Consider the following 16,287-nt stretch of genomic DNA (forward strand, 5'->3'; position numbering starts at 1 on the left):
ACGGGGCCTCTAGTCTGATATACTAAAGAGGTGATGTGCAAATTGACCCTCACGCCCTCACAAGATGGCTGCCTACGACCAGGCTGGCAGGGGGATTCATGAGGGACGACCAAATGACTGAACAAGCAGGCTGCGTGGGGCGACCAGGCCGGAGGGGGGGGACTGTGAGGGGCGACCAGGCCAGCGGCGGGGGGGGGGCAGTTAGGGGTGACCAGGCTGGCAGGAGGGACAGTTCGGGGTGACCAGGCCTGCAGGGGAGGGCAGTTGGGGGTAACCAGGCCTGCAGGGGAGGGCAGTTGGGGGCGACCAGGCCTGCAGGGGAGGGCAGTTAGGGGCGACCAGGCCTGCAGGGGAGGGCAGTTGGGGGTAACCAGGCCTGCAGGGGAGGGCAGTTGGGGGCGACCAGGCCTGCAGGGGAGGGCAGTTAGGGGCGACCAGGCCTGCAGGGGAGGGCAGTTGGGGGGGACCAGGCCTGCAGGGGAGGGCAGTTGGGGGTAACCAGGCCTGCAGGGGAGGGCAGTTGGGGGCGACCAGGCCTGCAGGGGAGGGCAGTTGGGGGCGACCAGGCCTGCAGGGGAGGGCAGTTGGGGGCGACCAGGCCTGCAGGGGAGGGCAGTTGGGGGTAACCAGGCCTGCAGGGGAGGGCAGTTGGGGGCGACCAGGCCTGCAGGGGAGGGCAGTTGGGGGCGACCAGGCCTGCAGGGGAGGGCAGTTAGGGGCGACCAGGCCTGCAGGGGAGGGCAGTTGGGGGTGACCAGGCCTGCAGGGGAGGGCAGTTGGAGGGTGGACCAGGCCTGCAGGGGAGGGCAGTTGGGGGCGACCAGGCCGGCAGGGGAGGGCAGTTGGGGGGGACCAGGCCTGCAGGGGAGGGCAGTTGGGGGTGACCAGGCCTGCAGGGGAGGGCAGTTGGGGGTAACCAGGCCTGCAGGGGAGGGCAGTTGGGGGCAACCAGGCCTGCAGGGGAGGGCAGTTGGGGGCGACCAGGCCTGCAGGGGAGGGCAGTTGGGGGCGACCAGGCCTGCAGGGGAGGGCAGTTGGGGGTGACCAGGCCTGCAGGGGAGGGCAGTTGCGGGGGACCAGGCCTGCAGGGGAGGGCAGTTGGGGGGGACCAGGCCTGCAGGGGAGGGCAGTTAGGGGTGACCAGGCCTGCAGGGGAGGGCAGTTGGGGGGGACCAGGCCTGCAGGGGAGGGCAGTTAGGGGGTGACCAGGCCAGCAGGGGAGGGCAGTTGAGGGCTACCAGGCAGACAGGCAGGTGAGCGCTTAGGACCCAGCAATCCAGGATTGTGAGAGGGATGTCCGACTGCCCGTTGAGGCCCAAGGGGTCCCGGATTGGAGAGGGTGCAGGCTGGGCTGAGGGGACCCCCCCCCCTGCCCCCCCACCCCCGTTGCACGAATTTCGGGCCTCTTATAAATAAATAAAAATCTCTGTTGTGAGATTCCAGCCGGCATATCCATGGGGCAGGGGGACGGGGTGTGTGTTTGGGGCTGGCAATTTGTAGGGAAGGATTGTGGGGGGACGGGACCCCCCTCCCCCCAGGCTGAGCCCTGGCAGCGATGACCTGTGATGATGGTCGGAAGGATGGGGGAGGAGTGGAGGGAATAGAGCGGAATCCAGCTGGAAAGGAAGCGCGGGGTGGGGTGGGGGGGTGACCCCGTGGAGGTCGGGGGGGTGAGGGTTGAACTTGACCCAAGTTGCCCCCCCCCCCCCCCCCCACTGGCGCAGCGACCACATGCGTCTCCAGGATGTTGCTTTGAACTCAAGATTACATTTATTTTTATTTTTTAAACAGGAACCTTTTTTTTTTTTTTTAAGACAAAGGAAAACATGAAACCGATGGTTGAGAAACAGGGGATGGGAGGGGAGGGGATTTCAAGGAAACACCCCAACTTTCTAAAGCAGCGAGGGGCGCGCGCACAGGGTCTCCAGGGGCCGCGGAACGCGAGGGGCGGGGCCCCCCAGTCCGAGGCTATAAAAAAAGCTGAATTTGGCAAAAAAAAAAACAACAACAAGCATTGGATTCTCTTTGCAGACGGAGACAGAAGTGGGGGGCGCCGAGGGGGGCTGAAGGGGGACCCCCCAGGCCACCTGGGAACCAGCCGCTGGGGTTTTGGCTCAGCGCGCACCGGCGCGCGCCCAGGGCGCACCAGGTAAGACGCACCTGCGGGGAGGGGGCTGGGTTCGCGGGGAGGTGGCCACGCCCACAGGATTCGGAGACCGGTCCCCATTAGCAAATGCCCAAGATGTATTTATTTTTATTCGATATATTTGTATTCGTGTCAGAGAGAGAGAGGAAGGAAGAGGGAGAGAGAGAGAGGAACATCCAGGAGGAGAGAGAGAATCATGGATCGGCTGCCTCCTGCGCGCCCCACGCCGGGGATGGAGCCCACAACCTGGACATAAGAACTTTCTTTTAAAAAAAAAAAAAAATGTATTTTTATTGATTTCAGAGAGGAAGGGAGAGGAAGAGAGAGAGAAACATCCAGGATGAGAGAGAATCATGGACCGGCTGCCTCCTGCACACACCCTATTGGGGATGGAGCCCACAACCCGGGAATCGAACCCTAACCTCCTGGTTCCTAGATGGATGCTCAACCACTGAGCCATGCTGACCAGGTCATGCTCAAGATCTTAATCATAATTGTTAGGGCCCTGACTGGTGTGGCTCCGTGGATAGAGCGTCGGCCTGCGGACGGAAGGGTCCCGGGTTCGATTCCGGTCAAGGGCATGTACCTTGGTTGCGGGCACATCCCCAGTGGGGGGTGTGCAGGAGGCAGCTGATGGATGTTTCTCTCTCATCATGGATGTTTCTAGCTCTCTCTCCCTCTCCCTTCTTCTCTGCAAAAAATCAATAAAATATATTGTAAAAAAAAATAGATGTTTGCAGAAAGAGGAGTCAGGGGGGGAGGGATGGGGAGCTGGGGGGGGCCTGTCAGGGGGGTCTGAGACGAGGTCGTCCTGGGTCAAGGTGGCCCTCCATCCCAGAACAGGGTCCCGGTACCCCGGCGGGCGGAGGGGGTTCGGGGGACCCCCGAAATTCAGTCCTGGCTGGGATGTTGGCACCAGGCAGGTCCGGTTACGGTAACTGGGCCTCCAGCCGGGAAGCGCCTTCGGCCTTGATTGCGAGCTTTTAATTAGACTTCCTTCCCCGCCTTTGTCGTCATGGGGTTTCCTGGTGTCCGGATGGGGGTGGAGCCGGGAGGGAGCCCGACCCCCCGGGGCTGATCGGCACACTCGGGTAGACACACGTGTGCATGGATGTGTACCCAAGCAAGCATGTGTGTGTGCATGTATGTGCAGACATGCATACAAACCGGTGTGCGTGTATAAGCATGTGCATGCAGTCATGTGCACTCAGGTAGACACGTACATGTGTGTGCGTATGCACATGTGATGCACAAGGCACATATAGCAGCAGGCACATGCACGCACACGCATTGTGTGCCCGCATGCAGGCACAGATGCGCATGCAACTGCGTACAGGCATGCATGGCACATGTATGTGTGTGCACAGGCAGGCACATGCATGCACATGAGGCACACATACATGCAGAAGTATAGGCATGCACGTACACAGTGCATCACGCATGCAGACTGCTGTGCGCACACCTTTTTTTATACACACGCAGGTGTACACACGAAAATAGACATGCACACGTGTGCTCACTGACAGACACATGCACACACATACATATATGCACAGAGATGCTCAAGGCACATGCATACACATGGATGCACATACATGCACACACCTGCAAACCCACAGGTGTGCACACGCAGGCAGACATGCACACATGGGTGTCCCCAAGGCGCCTACACACACATGCCCACATAGATGTGTACACGTGCAGCCATGTTCATGTGTGTGCGTGCGCAAACATGCACGCACAAGCCTGCACACGCCTGTGTGCACACAGAGCCTTCTCACCCACCACGAGCTGCCTGCTCTCCCAGCACGGGACCCTCCCAGCCTCACCCGCTCCATCCCCGTTGAAGCCACGCCCACCAGGTACCTCTCCCTCCTCCTCCTGCAGCTCAGCCGCTCCCTGCCCCACCGGAGCCAGCCGCCTCCCCATGGCCTCGCTCTGGCTCGCCGCCCTGCTCCTGGCGCCCGTCTCCGCTCTGCTGCTCAGGGACCAAGGTAGGCACCCCACCGGCGCTGGGCAGGCGTTTCGCTTCGAGGGGAAACTGAGTCACGCCCTCTATAATAAAAGCCTAAGATGCTAAGTGTCCAGTCGGCCGGTCGGCCGTTCAACCAATCAGAGCGTCATATGCTAATGATATGCTAAGGCCGCTCAACCGCTCGCGATGACGTGCACTGACCACCAGGGGGCAGACAGTCGACTGGTTAACCAGTCGCTATGACGTGCACTGACCACCAGGGGGCAGACGCTCCGACCTGTAGGTGAGCTTGCTGCTGGGGTCCGGCCGATCGGGACTGAGCGAGACAGGCCGGACACGCCCTGGAGCCCTCCCGCGGTCCCTCCCCGGCTGGCCAACCTCCCGCGTCCCTCCCCGGCCCCGATCGTGCACCGGTGGGGTCCCTCGGCCTGGCCTGCGCCCTCTCGCCATCCGGGAGCCCTCGGGGGATGTCGGAGAGCCGGTTTCGGCCCGATCCCGCAGGCCACGCCGAGGGACCCCACCGGTGCACGAATTCGTGCACCGGGCCTCTAGTGCAGCTATAAGACATGATGGAGCCCGGCCAGTGTGGCTCAGTGGTTGAGCATCAACCTGTGAACCAGGATGTCAGGGTTCGATTGCAGGTCAAGGGCACATGCCCGCGTTGTGGGCTCCATCCCCAGTGGGGGGCGTGCAGGAGGCAGCCGATCCGTGATTCTCTCTCCTCACGGATGTTTCTCTCTCTCTATCCCTCTCCTTTCCTCTCTGAAATCAATACAAATATATATATTTTAAAAATCAATGGTAAAATATCCTCGGGTAAGGATTAAAAAATTAATAAAAATAAATAAAGTGGCTCTATCTATATGATTTTTTTTTTTTCCTGAACACTTAGGGGGGAAATTTTGACGTCTGAGTCTCTTAGAATAAAGGAGATGTATTTTGCCCTGGCTGGTTGGGCTCAGTGGATAGAGCATCGGCCTGTGGACTGAAGGGTCCCGGGTTCGATTCCCGGCCAAGGGCACATGCCCGGGTTGCGGGCTCCATCCCCAGTAGGTGGCGTGCAGGAGGCAGCCGATCCATGATGATTCTCCCTTATCATGGATGTTTCTCTCTCTCTCCTTCCCTCTCTGAAATCAATACAAATATATATTTTTAAAAAATAAGAAAAATCAATTATAAAATATCCTCGGGTGAGGATTTAAAAATTAATAAAAATAAATAAAGGGGCTCTATATATATATATGATTTTTTTTTCCTGAACATTTAAGGGGAGATTTTTGACGTCGGAGTCTCTTAGAACAAAGGAGATGTATTTTGATCCTGACAGGGCCAACCGCATCTGTTCTGGGTCGATTGCATCAGCTGGGATGGGGTGAGCTGAGATAAAAAAAAAAAAAAAAAAACCACCATATTTCATCACCTTCTGCCCCTGGTTTCTTCCCTCCACGGGGCCTGGACCGCAGGCATCTTTGTCCGACGGTGGGGAGGGTGTGGCATCTTCTCCTTTTTAATTACGTGTCTTGGGGTGAACGTGGTTTCCCCATATCGGGGGCTGACACCTTTTTGTTCTTGTTGCTGTGAATCCTCACCCGAGAGTATGTGTCCATTGATTTTTTACAGAGAGGAAGGGAGAGGGAGAGAGAGCGAGAAACATCGATGAGAGAGAAACATCCATCAGCTGCCTCCTGCACGCCCCCACCTGGGGATGTGCCCGCAACCAAGGTACATGCCCTTGACCGGAATCGAACCCGGGACCCTTGAGTCTGCAGGCCGACACTCTATCCACTGAGCCACACCGGTGAGGGCATATATATATATATATATATATATATATATATATATATATACACACGGAGTGGCCAGATGACGATGATCTCTGAACGCATAATCATCCGGCCACTCCGTGTCTATCCTATAGAATAAAAGGCGAATATGCAAATGGTCCCCTCAACCGGGAGTTCGACCCGCAGGCAGGCCGGCCAACCGCCCACGTCCCCTCCCATGGCCAGGCTGGCCGGACCCCACCCATGCACGGATTCATGCACCGGGCCTCTAATATATATATACACACACTGAGTGGCCAGATGATTATGTGTTCAGAGATCATCATCATCTGGCCACTCTGTGTATATATAAACTAGAGGCCCAGTGCACGAAATTCGTGCACTCATGAGGGTCCCTCACTCCAGATTGCAAGAGGGCGCAGGCCAGGCCGAGGGACCCCACCGGTGCACGATCGGGGCCGGGGAGGGACGCGGGAGGTTGGCCAGCCGGGGAGGGACCGCAGGAGGGCTCCAGGGCGTGTCCGGCCCGTCTCGCTCAGTCCCGATCGGCCGGACCCCAGCAGCAAGCTCACCTACCGGTCGGAGCATCTGCCCCCTGGTGGTCAGTGCACGTCATAGCGACTGGTGGACCGGTCGACTGTCTGCCCCCTGGTGGTCAGTGCACGTCATAGCGAGCAGTTGAGCGTCCTTAGCATCTCATTAGCATATGACGCTTTGATTGGTTGAACGGCCGACCGGACGACCGGACACTTAGCATATTAGGCTTTTATTCTATAGGATATATATATATATTTTTAAAATCACTCCACTTCTCCACCGTATTGCCCAAGTCAGTTGGAGAACGGAGTTCCCCGTCGAGATGCAGGTTTCAGCGTCCCTGTCTCTCGCCTCACCCTGCAGGAAAAAACCTTTCGGATCCAAACCCGCCGGTCGCGAACGTGAGGATGGAGCCCGAGAGGAAGAGACTGACCTGGGACCTCCACGGCAACGTGTCCGCCATCCAGTGCTTCGAAGACTCCGGTTTCAAACGTCGGGTAAACGCCGTCTCCCGTGGACCTGGCCCACGACACGCCGCCAAGTCTCCTCTCGAACCCAGCACCAGCCCACCTATAGGCTGAGCCCATCTCTGGGGTCTCCCAGATGCGAGTTTTATTCCGGGGTCGGCTGTGGGATGTGGGGCGAGGCATTTATGGGCACCAGGCTTAGGGTGTGTTGTCTGTGAGATGTCTAAGTGGGTCCCGCTCAGCCCGGCCGGGGTGGCTCAGGGGTTGAGCGTCAACCTATGAACCGGGAGGTCAGGGCCCATGCCCGGGTGGCAGGATCGATTCCCAGGGTGGGGCATGCAGGAGGCAGCCGGTCCATGATTCTCTCTTACCTTTGACTAGAGGCCCGGTGGGGTCCCTCGGCCTGGCCTGTGGGGATCGGGTCTAAACCGGCTCCCCGATGTCCCCCGAGGGATCCCGGATTGCGAGAGGGTGCAGGCTCGGCCGAGAGACCCCACCGGTGCACGATCGGGGCCAGGGAGGGATGCGGGAGGGCTCCAGGGTGTATCCGGCCCGTCTCGCCCAGACCCCAGCAGCAAGCTAATCTACTTCTCAGAGCGTCTGTCCCCTGGTGGTCAGTGTGCATCATAGCGACTGGTCGAACAGACCGTCAGACGCTTAGGATATTAGGCTTTTATTATACTAGTACTAGAGGCCCAGCGCACGATTAAATCGTGCGTGTGTAGAGTCCCCTGGGCCCGTGCTCGGCAAACCGCGGCTCACGAGCCACATGCGGTTCTTTGGCCCCTGGAGTGTGGCTCTTCCACAAAACACCACGGCCTGGGCGAGTCTGTGTTGAAGAAGTGGCGTTCGAAGAAGTTTAAGTTTAAAAAATTGGGCTCTCCAAGGAAATTTCAATCATTGTCCTGTTGATATTTGGCTCTGTTGGCTAATGAGGAAGGATATTTCTATCTCTCTCCCTCTCCCTTCCCCTCTGAACTCAATCGACACTAATAAAAGAGAAATATGCAAATTGACCGTACCTCCGCGACGCCCACCAGCCAATCAGGAGTGGGTATGCAAATTAACCCAACCAAGATGGCGGGTTAATTTGCATAACCTGCTATGAGGGCGAGGGCGGGGGGACGGAGGGAGCTACAGGAGCGGCGGTCCTGCCGGAAGCGAGGCCAGGGGAAGGAAGGCCCGTTCTTGCACGAATCTTCGTGCACCCGGCCTCTAGTCCTATCTAATAAAAGAGTAATATGCAAATTGACCATCACCCCGACACACAAGATGGCCGCCCCCATGTTGTCAAAGATGACTGACACCATGTGGACACAAGATGGCCGCCACAAGATGGCCAGCAGGGGAGGCAGATGGGAGGGACCAGGCCTGCAAGGGAGGGAAGCTGGAGGCAAACAAGCCTGCAGTTGAGGGCAGTTGGGGGCGACCAGGCCTGCAGGGGAGGGCAGTTAGGGGCAACCAGGCCTACAGGGGAGGACAGTTGTGGGAGACCCAGGCCTGCAGGGGAGGGCAGTTAGGGGTAACCAGGCTGACAGGGGAGGGCAGTTGAGGGGGGACCATGCCTGCAGGGAATGGCAGTTGTTGGGGGATCAGGTCTGAAGGGGACGGCAGTTAGGAGCAATCAGGCTGGCAGGGAGCAGTTAGGCATCAATCAGGCTGGCAGGGGAGTGGTTAGGGGGTGATCAGGCTGGCAGGCAGAAGCGGTTAGGGGCGATCAGGCAGGCAGGCAGGCGAGCAGTTGGGAGCCAGCAGTCCTGGATGGTGAGAGGGATGTCCCAGATTGGAGGGGGTGCAGGCTGGGCTGAGGGACGCCCACACACACACACACACCCATGCACGAATTTCGTGCACTGGGCCTCTAGTAAACATATAAAGCACACCCACACCAAAAAAAAATTTTAAATATGATGAGTATCGGGCTAAGTATGTTCTCTAAACGGTACATTCCTACATCTCTCTCTCTCTCTTAGGCCAGAAACAAGCGTTTTTGCCAGTTCTTTGTGCTCCCCAAATGCAAGCGATCGAACTACACCGTCCAGGTCACCCTGATGGATGGCGAGACGTATTCCACGTGGATTGAGTATCCCGAGCAAGGTGAGGGCTGAATGCTGTTTGTTTGTTTGTTTGTTTGTTTTCGATCATGAGTCGGTCTTCTGGACATCAAAAATCATGACCGTGAGCCCGGCCGGCCTGGCTCCGTGGTTGAGCGTCGACCTAGGAACCAGGAGGTCCCGGGTTCGATTCCCGGTCAAGGGCACATGCCCGGGTTGCGGGCTCCATCCCCAAGAGGGGGCGTGCAGGAGGCAGCCGGTCCATGATTCTCTCTCCTCATGGATGTTTCTTTTATTTTTTTAATTTTTTGTTTTGCTTTCTTCCTTGTATTTTTTTTTTTTTGGTAATTTTTGCATTGTTTGGCTTTCTCCCATGCTTTTTTTGGTAATCTTTGCATTTCTCGGCTTTCTTCCTTGCATTTTTTGCAATCTTTGCATTTTTTTCAGCTCTCTTCTTTGCATTTGGGGGGATCTTCTTTGCCCTTTTTTTGGTGATTTTCTCTGCATGTTTGTTTTTTATTCTCGTCTCTGTAAGTGCAGAAGGGGACCCCGGGGCAGCGGCGGAGGACCTGGCCTGCGAGGTTCATGACCAGGATTTCCTGACCTGCAGCTGGGCGGTGGGCAGGGATGCCCCCAGCGACGTCCAATATTATTTCTACTTGGAGGACACCAAGTGGGTGTGGTCTTTGGGCGGAGCTGGGTCTCCTGGGCGTGGCTAGGGCTTCCTGGGTGTGGCTAGAGTCTCCTGGGCGTGGCTAGGGTCTTCTGGGCGTGGCTAGAGTCTCCTGGGCGTGGCTAGGGTCTCCTGGGCGTGGCTAGGGTCTCCTGGGCGTGGCTAGGAACTTCTGGGCGTGGCTAGAGTCTCCTGGGCGTGGCAAGAGTCTCCTGGGCGGGGCTAGGGTCTCCTGGGCGTGGCTAGGGTCTCCTGGGCGTGGCTAGAGTCTCCTGGGCGTGACTGAAGTCTCCTGGGCGTGGCTAGGGTTTCATGGGCGTGGCTAGAGTCTCCTGGGCGTGGCTAGGGTCTCCTGGGCGTGGCTAGGGTCTCCTGGGCGTGGCTAGAGTATCCTGGGCGTGGCTAGGGTCTCCTGGGCGTGGCTAGAGTCTCCTGGGCGTGGCTAGGGTCTCCTGGGCGGGGCTAGGGTCTCCTGGGCGTGGCTAGAGTCTCCTGGGCGTGGCTAGAGCCTCCTGGGCGTGGCTAGGGTCTCCTGGGCGTGGCTAGAGTCTCCTGGGCGTGGCTAGGGTCTCCTGGGCGTGGCTGGAGTCTCCTGGGATTGTCTAGGGTCCCCTGGGCCTGGCTGGGCCTTCTGGGCGTGGCTAGAGTTTCCTGGGCGTGGCTAGAGTTTCCTGGGCGTGGCTAGAGTCTCCTGGGCGTGGCTAGAGTCTCCTGGGCGTGGCTACAGTCCCCTGGGCGTGGCCAGATTCTCCTGGGTGTGGCTAGGGTCTCCTGGGCGTGGCTGGAGTCTCCTGGGTGTGGCTAGGGTTTCCTGGGCGTGGCTAGGATCTTCTGGGCGTGGCTAGGGTCTCCTGGGCGTGGCTAGGGTCTCCTGGGCGTGGCTAGGTTCTCCTGGGCGTGGCTAGGATCTTCTGAGCATGGCTAGAGTCTCCTGGGGGTGGCTAGGGTCTCCTGGGCGTGGCTAGAGTCTCCTGGGCGTGGCTAGGATCTCCTGGGCGTGGCTAGAGTCTCCTGGGCGTGGCTTGCACCTCCTGGGTGGGGCTAGGGTTTCCTGGGTGGGGCTAGAGTATCCTGGGCGTGGCTAGTGTCTGCTGAGCGTTTCTGGATCTTTTGGGCATGGCTGTGTCTCCTGGGAGGGGCAGGGGTCCCCTGGGCGAAGCCAAGGTCTTTCTGGGAGGGGCTAGTGTCTGCTGGGAGGGGCTTTGGTCTCCTGGGCGGGGCTAGTGTCTCCTGGGCGGGGCTAGGGACTTGTGGGCGGGGCTAGCATCTGATTGGTTGCATGGCTGGGTCTCATGGGCAGGTTTAGGGTCTCATGGGCGGGGCTTTGGTCTCAAGGGCGTGGCTAGTGTCTCATGGGCGGGGCTAGGGACTAGTGGGCGGGGCTAGCATCTGCTGGGCATGGCTGTGGTCTCCTGGGCGGGGCTAGGGACTTGTGGGCGGGGCTAGCATCTGCTGGGCGGGGCTGTGGCCTCCTGGGCGGGGCTAGAGACTTCTGGGCGGGGCTAAATCTGCTGGGCTTGGCTGCGGCCTCCTGGGCGGGGCTAGGGACTTGTGGGCGGGGTTAGCATCTGCAGGGCGGGGCTGTGGTCTCCTGGGCGGGGCTAGGGACTTGTGGGCAGGGCTGTGTCCTCCTGGGCGGGTCCCCCCCATCACCCTTGACCACGCCCCCTTCCGTGCAGCACCTCCAAGATGTGGGCGTGTCCCCGGTACACGGTGAACCCGCAGGGCACACACACCCAGTGCCGGTTCGACAACGTGTCTGCCTTTTCCGAAGAACAGCACCGGTTCCTGGTGAGGGGCGCCAGCCGCCGGGCCCCCATCCCCTGCGCCGAGCTGATCGGCTTTTTACCCGACATCGGTGAGTGAGGGTCGGACCCTTCTCCTGTTAATAGATGCATTTTTTTTTATTGATTTCAGAGAGGAAGGGAGATGGAGAGAAACATCCGTGATGAGCCCTGGCCGGTGTGGCTCAGTGGATAGAGCGTCGGCCTGCGGACAGAGGGGTCCCGGGTTCGATTCCGGTCAAGGGCACGTACCTTGGTTGCGGGCACATCCCCAGTGGGGGGCGTGCAGGAGGCAGCTGATCCATGATTCTATCTCATCATCGATGTTTCTGACTCTCTATCCCTCTCCCTTCCTCTCTGTAAAAAAAAGTCAATAAAATATATTTTTTAAAAAAAGAATCATCCTTGGATATTTATAACGTCCTTCATAAACCATATAAAATTTTCTACCTAAAAATTAGCCTGCTAGCCCTAGCTGGTTGGGCTCAGTAGATACAGCATTGGCCCAAGGATTGAAGGGTCCTGGGTTCGAATCCCGGTCAAGGGCATGTACCTGGGTTGCGGGCTCATCCCCAGTGGGTGGCGTGCAGGAGGCAGCTGATCCATGATTCTCTCTCACTCTCTCCCTTCCTCTCTCTCTAAAAATCAATGGAAAAATGCCCCCAGGTGAGGATGAACAAAAAATAAAAAATAAAAACTAGCCTGCTATATATTTTTTAAATTCATTTTATTGATTTTTTTACAGAGAGGAAGGGAGAGGGAGAGAGAGAAACATCAATGAGAGAGAAACATCCATCAGCTGCCTCCTGCACGTCCCCCCACTGGGGATGTGCCCGCAACCCAGGTACATGCCCTTGACCGGGATCGAACCCGGGACCCTTCAGTCTGCAGGCCGACGCTCTATCCACTGAGCCACACCGGCCAGGGCTATTTTCTTTTTTATTGAATTTATTGGGGGGTCACACAAGTTATCAAAATTATACAGGTGTCAGCCGGGCTGTTGAGCCTCGACCCAGGAACCAGGAGGTCACGGGTTCGATTCCCGGTCAAGGGCACATGCCCGGTTTGCGGGCTCGATCCCCAGCAGGGGGCGTGTGGGAGGCAGCCGATCCGTGATTCTCTCTCATCAGGGATGTTTCTCTCTCTCTCCCTCTCCCTTCCTCTCTGAAATCAATAGAAATATATTTTTAAAATAAATAAAAATAAAATAAATAGTACACAGGTTTCAGGTGCACAATTCCACACACAACAATTTTTTAATATATTTTTATTGATGTCCAAGAGGAAGGGAGAGGGAGAGAGAGAGAAACTTCCATGATGAGAGAGAATCATGGATCGGCTGCCTCTTGCACGCCCCCTAGTGGGCTGGGTAAATATTTTCTTTTTTAGTTGGTTTACTGACCCGTGATTTTTTTTTTTTTTCTTTTTCTTTTTTCTCCACCAGAGAAGCTCAGGGCACCCAACATAAATGCCACGTGTAATAAGTCTCTCGCCGTCTTGGAATGGGAAATGTCCAGCCATTTCCACAATATATTTGACTATGAACTTGAAATACAACAGGTAAACGCCTGCCCCAGCGGGTTCCTTCTGTGCTTTTAAAATATATTTTTACTAGAGGCCCGGTGCACGAAATTCATGCATGGGGAAGGGGGGTGTCCCTCAGCCCGGCCTGCACACTCTCCAATCAGGGACCCCTCGGGGGATGTCGGAATGCTGGCTTAGGCTCGATCCCAGCCTAAACGGGCAGTCGGACATCCCTCTCACAATCCAGGACTGCTGGCTCCTAACCGCTCACCTGCCTGCCTGCCTGATCGCCCCAAACCAGTCTGCCTGCCAACCTGATCACCCCCTAACCACCCCCCTGCCAGCCTGATTGATGCCTAACTGCTCCCCTGCTGGCCTGATTGCCCCTAACTGCCCTCCCCTGCAGGCCTGGTCACCCCTAACTGCCCTCCCCTGCAGGCCTGGTCACCCCTAACTGCCCTCCTCTGCAGGCCGGGTCACCCCCAACTGCCCTCCCCTGGAGGCCTGGTCCCTCCCAACTGCCCTCCCCTGCAGGCCTGGTCCCTCCCAGCTGCCCTCCCCTGCAGGCCTGATCACCCCCAACTGCCCTCCCCTGCAGGCCTGGTCCCTCCCAACTGCCCTCCCCTGCAGGCCTGGTCCCCCCAACTGCCCTCCCCTGCAGGCCTGATCACCCCTAACCACCTCTGCCTCGGCCTCCGCCACCTTTGCTTTGTCCGGAAGGACGTCCGGAAGATGTCTGGTCTAATTAGCATATTCCCCTTTTATTAGGATAGATTTCTTGATTTCAGGGAGGAAGGCAGAGGGAGAGAGACAGAGAAACATCCATGATGAGAGAATTATGGATCGGCCGCCTCCTGCACGCCCCCTACTGGGGATCGAGCCCACAACCCCAGGCATGTGCCCTTGACTGGGAATCGAACCCGGAACCTCCTGGTTCCTAGGTGGAGGCTCAACCACGGAGCCATGCCAGCCGGGCACCGCTGACGGTTTTATACTCTGTTTCTGTGAACGTACAGCTGCTCGAACCCTTGCAGCCGCACCCACACACCCGTTGCTTCTGTCTTACAGGGCGCCGACCCCCCATTCCTGCAGAAGGTAAGTGCGCCCCCCGCCTCCTCACTGTCTTGACCCTCCCTCCATGCAAGCCCATTCCTGTCCGGACTCTGGCCCACGGGGGTCGCCGACCCTCCCGGATATGTCCGGGGGAAGACGGGGAAGCCGGGTGTCTGAGAGGGAGCTGACAGGTGCTGCTGTCCGCCTGGCGCCGCCCACAGAGGGGTAATCCCAACGCCACCCCCATTCCTTAAGCCGGGCCGGGCAGGGAGCTGGAGGATAAGTCACAGAGCGTGAGCTGGAGCCAGCAAAGCGGGTGATTTCACACGGAGACCCGTGCATTGGCCAAACATCCATTTGCTTTGACTTCTCTCTCTCTCTCTCTCTCTCTCTCTCTTATTTTCTCTCTCTCTCTTTCATTTCTCCCTCTCTCTATCACTTTCACTGTCATTTCTCTCTCTCTCTCTCTCATTCTCTCCCTTATTTTCTCACTAGAGGCCCGGTGCACGAAATTCATGCATGGGTAGGGTCCCTAGGCCTGGCTGGCGATCAGGGCCGATCTGTGGGTCGACCAGCAGGCGATTGGGGGTGGGGGGGGTCCCTGCTGGCACCTGCCTTGACTGGCCTGGGGCCTGGGGGCAGTTCCTGCATTGAGCGTCTGCCCCCTGGTGGTCAGTGCATGTCATAGCAACCGGTCGTTCCACCGTTGGGTCGATTTGCATATTAGGCTTTTATTATATACTAGAGGCCCGGCGCACGAAATTCGTGCACGGGGGGTAGGGGCGGGGGTTCCTCAGCCTGGCCTGCACCTTCTTTAATCCGGGACCCCTTGGGGGATGTCCGACTGCCGGTTTAGGCCCGATTCCTGGCAGTCGGACATCCCTCTCGCAATCCGGGACCGCTGGCTCCTAACCACTCACCTGCCTGCCGGCCTGATCCCCCTAACCCAGTGGTCGGCCAACCGCGGCTCGCGAGCCACAGGCGGCTCTCTGGCCCCTGGAGTGTGGCTCTTCCACAAAATACCATGGCCTGGGCGAGTCTACGTTGAAGAAGTGGCGTTCGGAGAAGTTTAAGTTCAAAAAATGCGGCTCTCCAAAGAAATTTCAATCGTTGTACTGCTGATATTTGGCTCTGTGGGCGAATGACTTTGCTGACCACTGCCCTAACCACTCACCTGCCTGCCAGCCTCATCACCCCTAACTGCTCTCCCCTGCCGGCCTGATTGCCCCTAACTGCTCTCCCCTGCCGGCCTGATCCCCCCTTACTGCTCTCCCCTGCCGGCCTGATCGCCCCTGACTGCTCTCCCCTTCCAGTCTGATTGCCCCTAACTGCTCTCCCCTTCCAGTCTGATCACCCCAACTGCTCTCCCCTGCCGGCCTGATCGCCCCTAATTGCTCTCCCCTGCCGGCCTGATCGCCCCTAACTGCCTCTGCCTCAGACCCTTCCACCATGGCTTTGTCTGGAAGGACGTCTGGCAGATGTCTGGTCTAATTAGCATATTACCCTGTTATTAGTATAGATTCCTTCTCTTTCACTCTCTCATTCTCATTCTCTCTCACTTTTTCGTTGTCTCTCTCTCTCTCACTCTCATTTTCTCTCACTTCCTCACTCTCACTCTCTCTCTCTCTCCCCTGGTCTCTCTTCGACTCCACGTGTCTTCTCCTCTGTGTCCGCGTCTCCTCTTCCGTGTCTGACAAGGACCCTGTCCCTCAGGGAGGGCCCCCCTGACCCAGGATGACCTCGTCTCCGACCCTTCACCCCATCCCATCTGCAAAGACCCCATTTCCATAGGGGGTCCCGTTCCCATAATCCAGGGGTAACATCTCTTTTGTGGGGACAGCGTTCCACACTGCGGGGCTCAGTGCACGACGCCCCAAAAGGCAACACCACTGGTCAGGAATCATTTACCTCCCAGGAATTAGAACATTTAAAAAAATTTTTTTAAATATGTTTTTTTATTGATTTCAGAGAGGAGGGGAGCGGGAGAGAGAAACATCCATGAGGAGAGAGAATCACGGACCGGCTGCCTCCTGCACGCCCCCGACTGGGGATCGAGCCCGCAACCCGGGCCTGTGCCCTTGACCGGGAATCGAACCCTGACCTCCTGGTTCACAGGTCGATGCCCAACCCCTGAGCCACGCCGGCCGGGCGGCCCTGTCTTGTTGATTTTCCTTGCATCACAGGTCCAGGAGGACCAGTCCTTCTCGCTGACCAATCCCAGAACCTTCACGGTGAGAATCCGAGCCCTGTACTCGCCCGACCGGGTCGGCCAGTGGAGCGCCCGCCGGCG

The 16,287-nt window shown here is 57.8% G+C and overlaps 1 protein-coding gene across 1 annotated transcript in view; it reads left to right on the forward strand.

Annotated features, from left to right (window-relative positions):
* The first annotated feature begins 1,886 nt into the window (after positions 1 to 1,886).
* The window catches only part of IL3RA (interleukin 3 receptor subunit alpha), an 18,616-nt gene continuing 4,215 nt past the window's right edge, over positions 1,887 to 16,287 (forward strand). The window contains exons 1-9 of the mRNA XM_079766042.1: positions 1,887 to 2,149; positions 4,034 to 4,140; positions 6,806 to 6,939; positions 8,883 to 9,006; positions 9,504 to 9,636; positions 11,316 to 11,494; positions 12,865 to 12,980; positions 14,013 to 14,039; positions 16,181 to 16,287. The exon at positions 16,181 to 16,287 is cut by the window's right edge and continues 5 nt beyond it. Coding sequence (XP_079622168.1) covers positions 4,074 to 4,140; positions 6,806 to 6,939; positions 8,883 to 9,006; positions 9,504 to 9,636; positions 11,316 to 11,494; positions 12,865 to 12,980; positions 14,013 to 14,039; positions 16,181 to 16,287 — 887 coding nt within the window. The 5' untranslated portion in view covers positions 1,887 to 2,149; positions 4,034 to 4,073. The remainder of the gene's footprint in view (positions 2,150 to 4,033; positions 4,141 to 6,805; positions 6,940 to 8,882; positions 9,007 to 9,503; positions 9,637 to 11,315; positions 11,495 to 12,864; positions 12,981 to 14,012; positions 14,040 to 16,180) is intronic.

This window comes from Cnephaeus nilssonii (assembly GCF_951640355.1).
Source record: "Cnephaeus nilssonii genome assembly, chromosome: Y".
NCBI classification, from domain to species: domain Eukaryota; kingdom Metazoa; phylum Chordata; class Mammalia; order Chiroptera; family Vespertilionidae; genus Cnephaeus; species Cnephaeus nilssonii.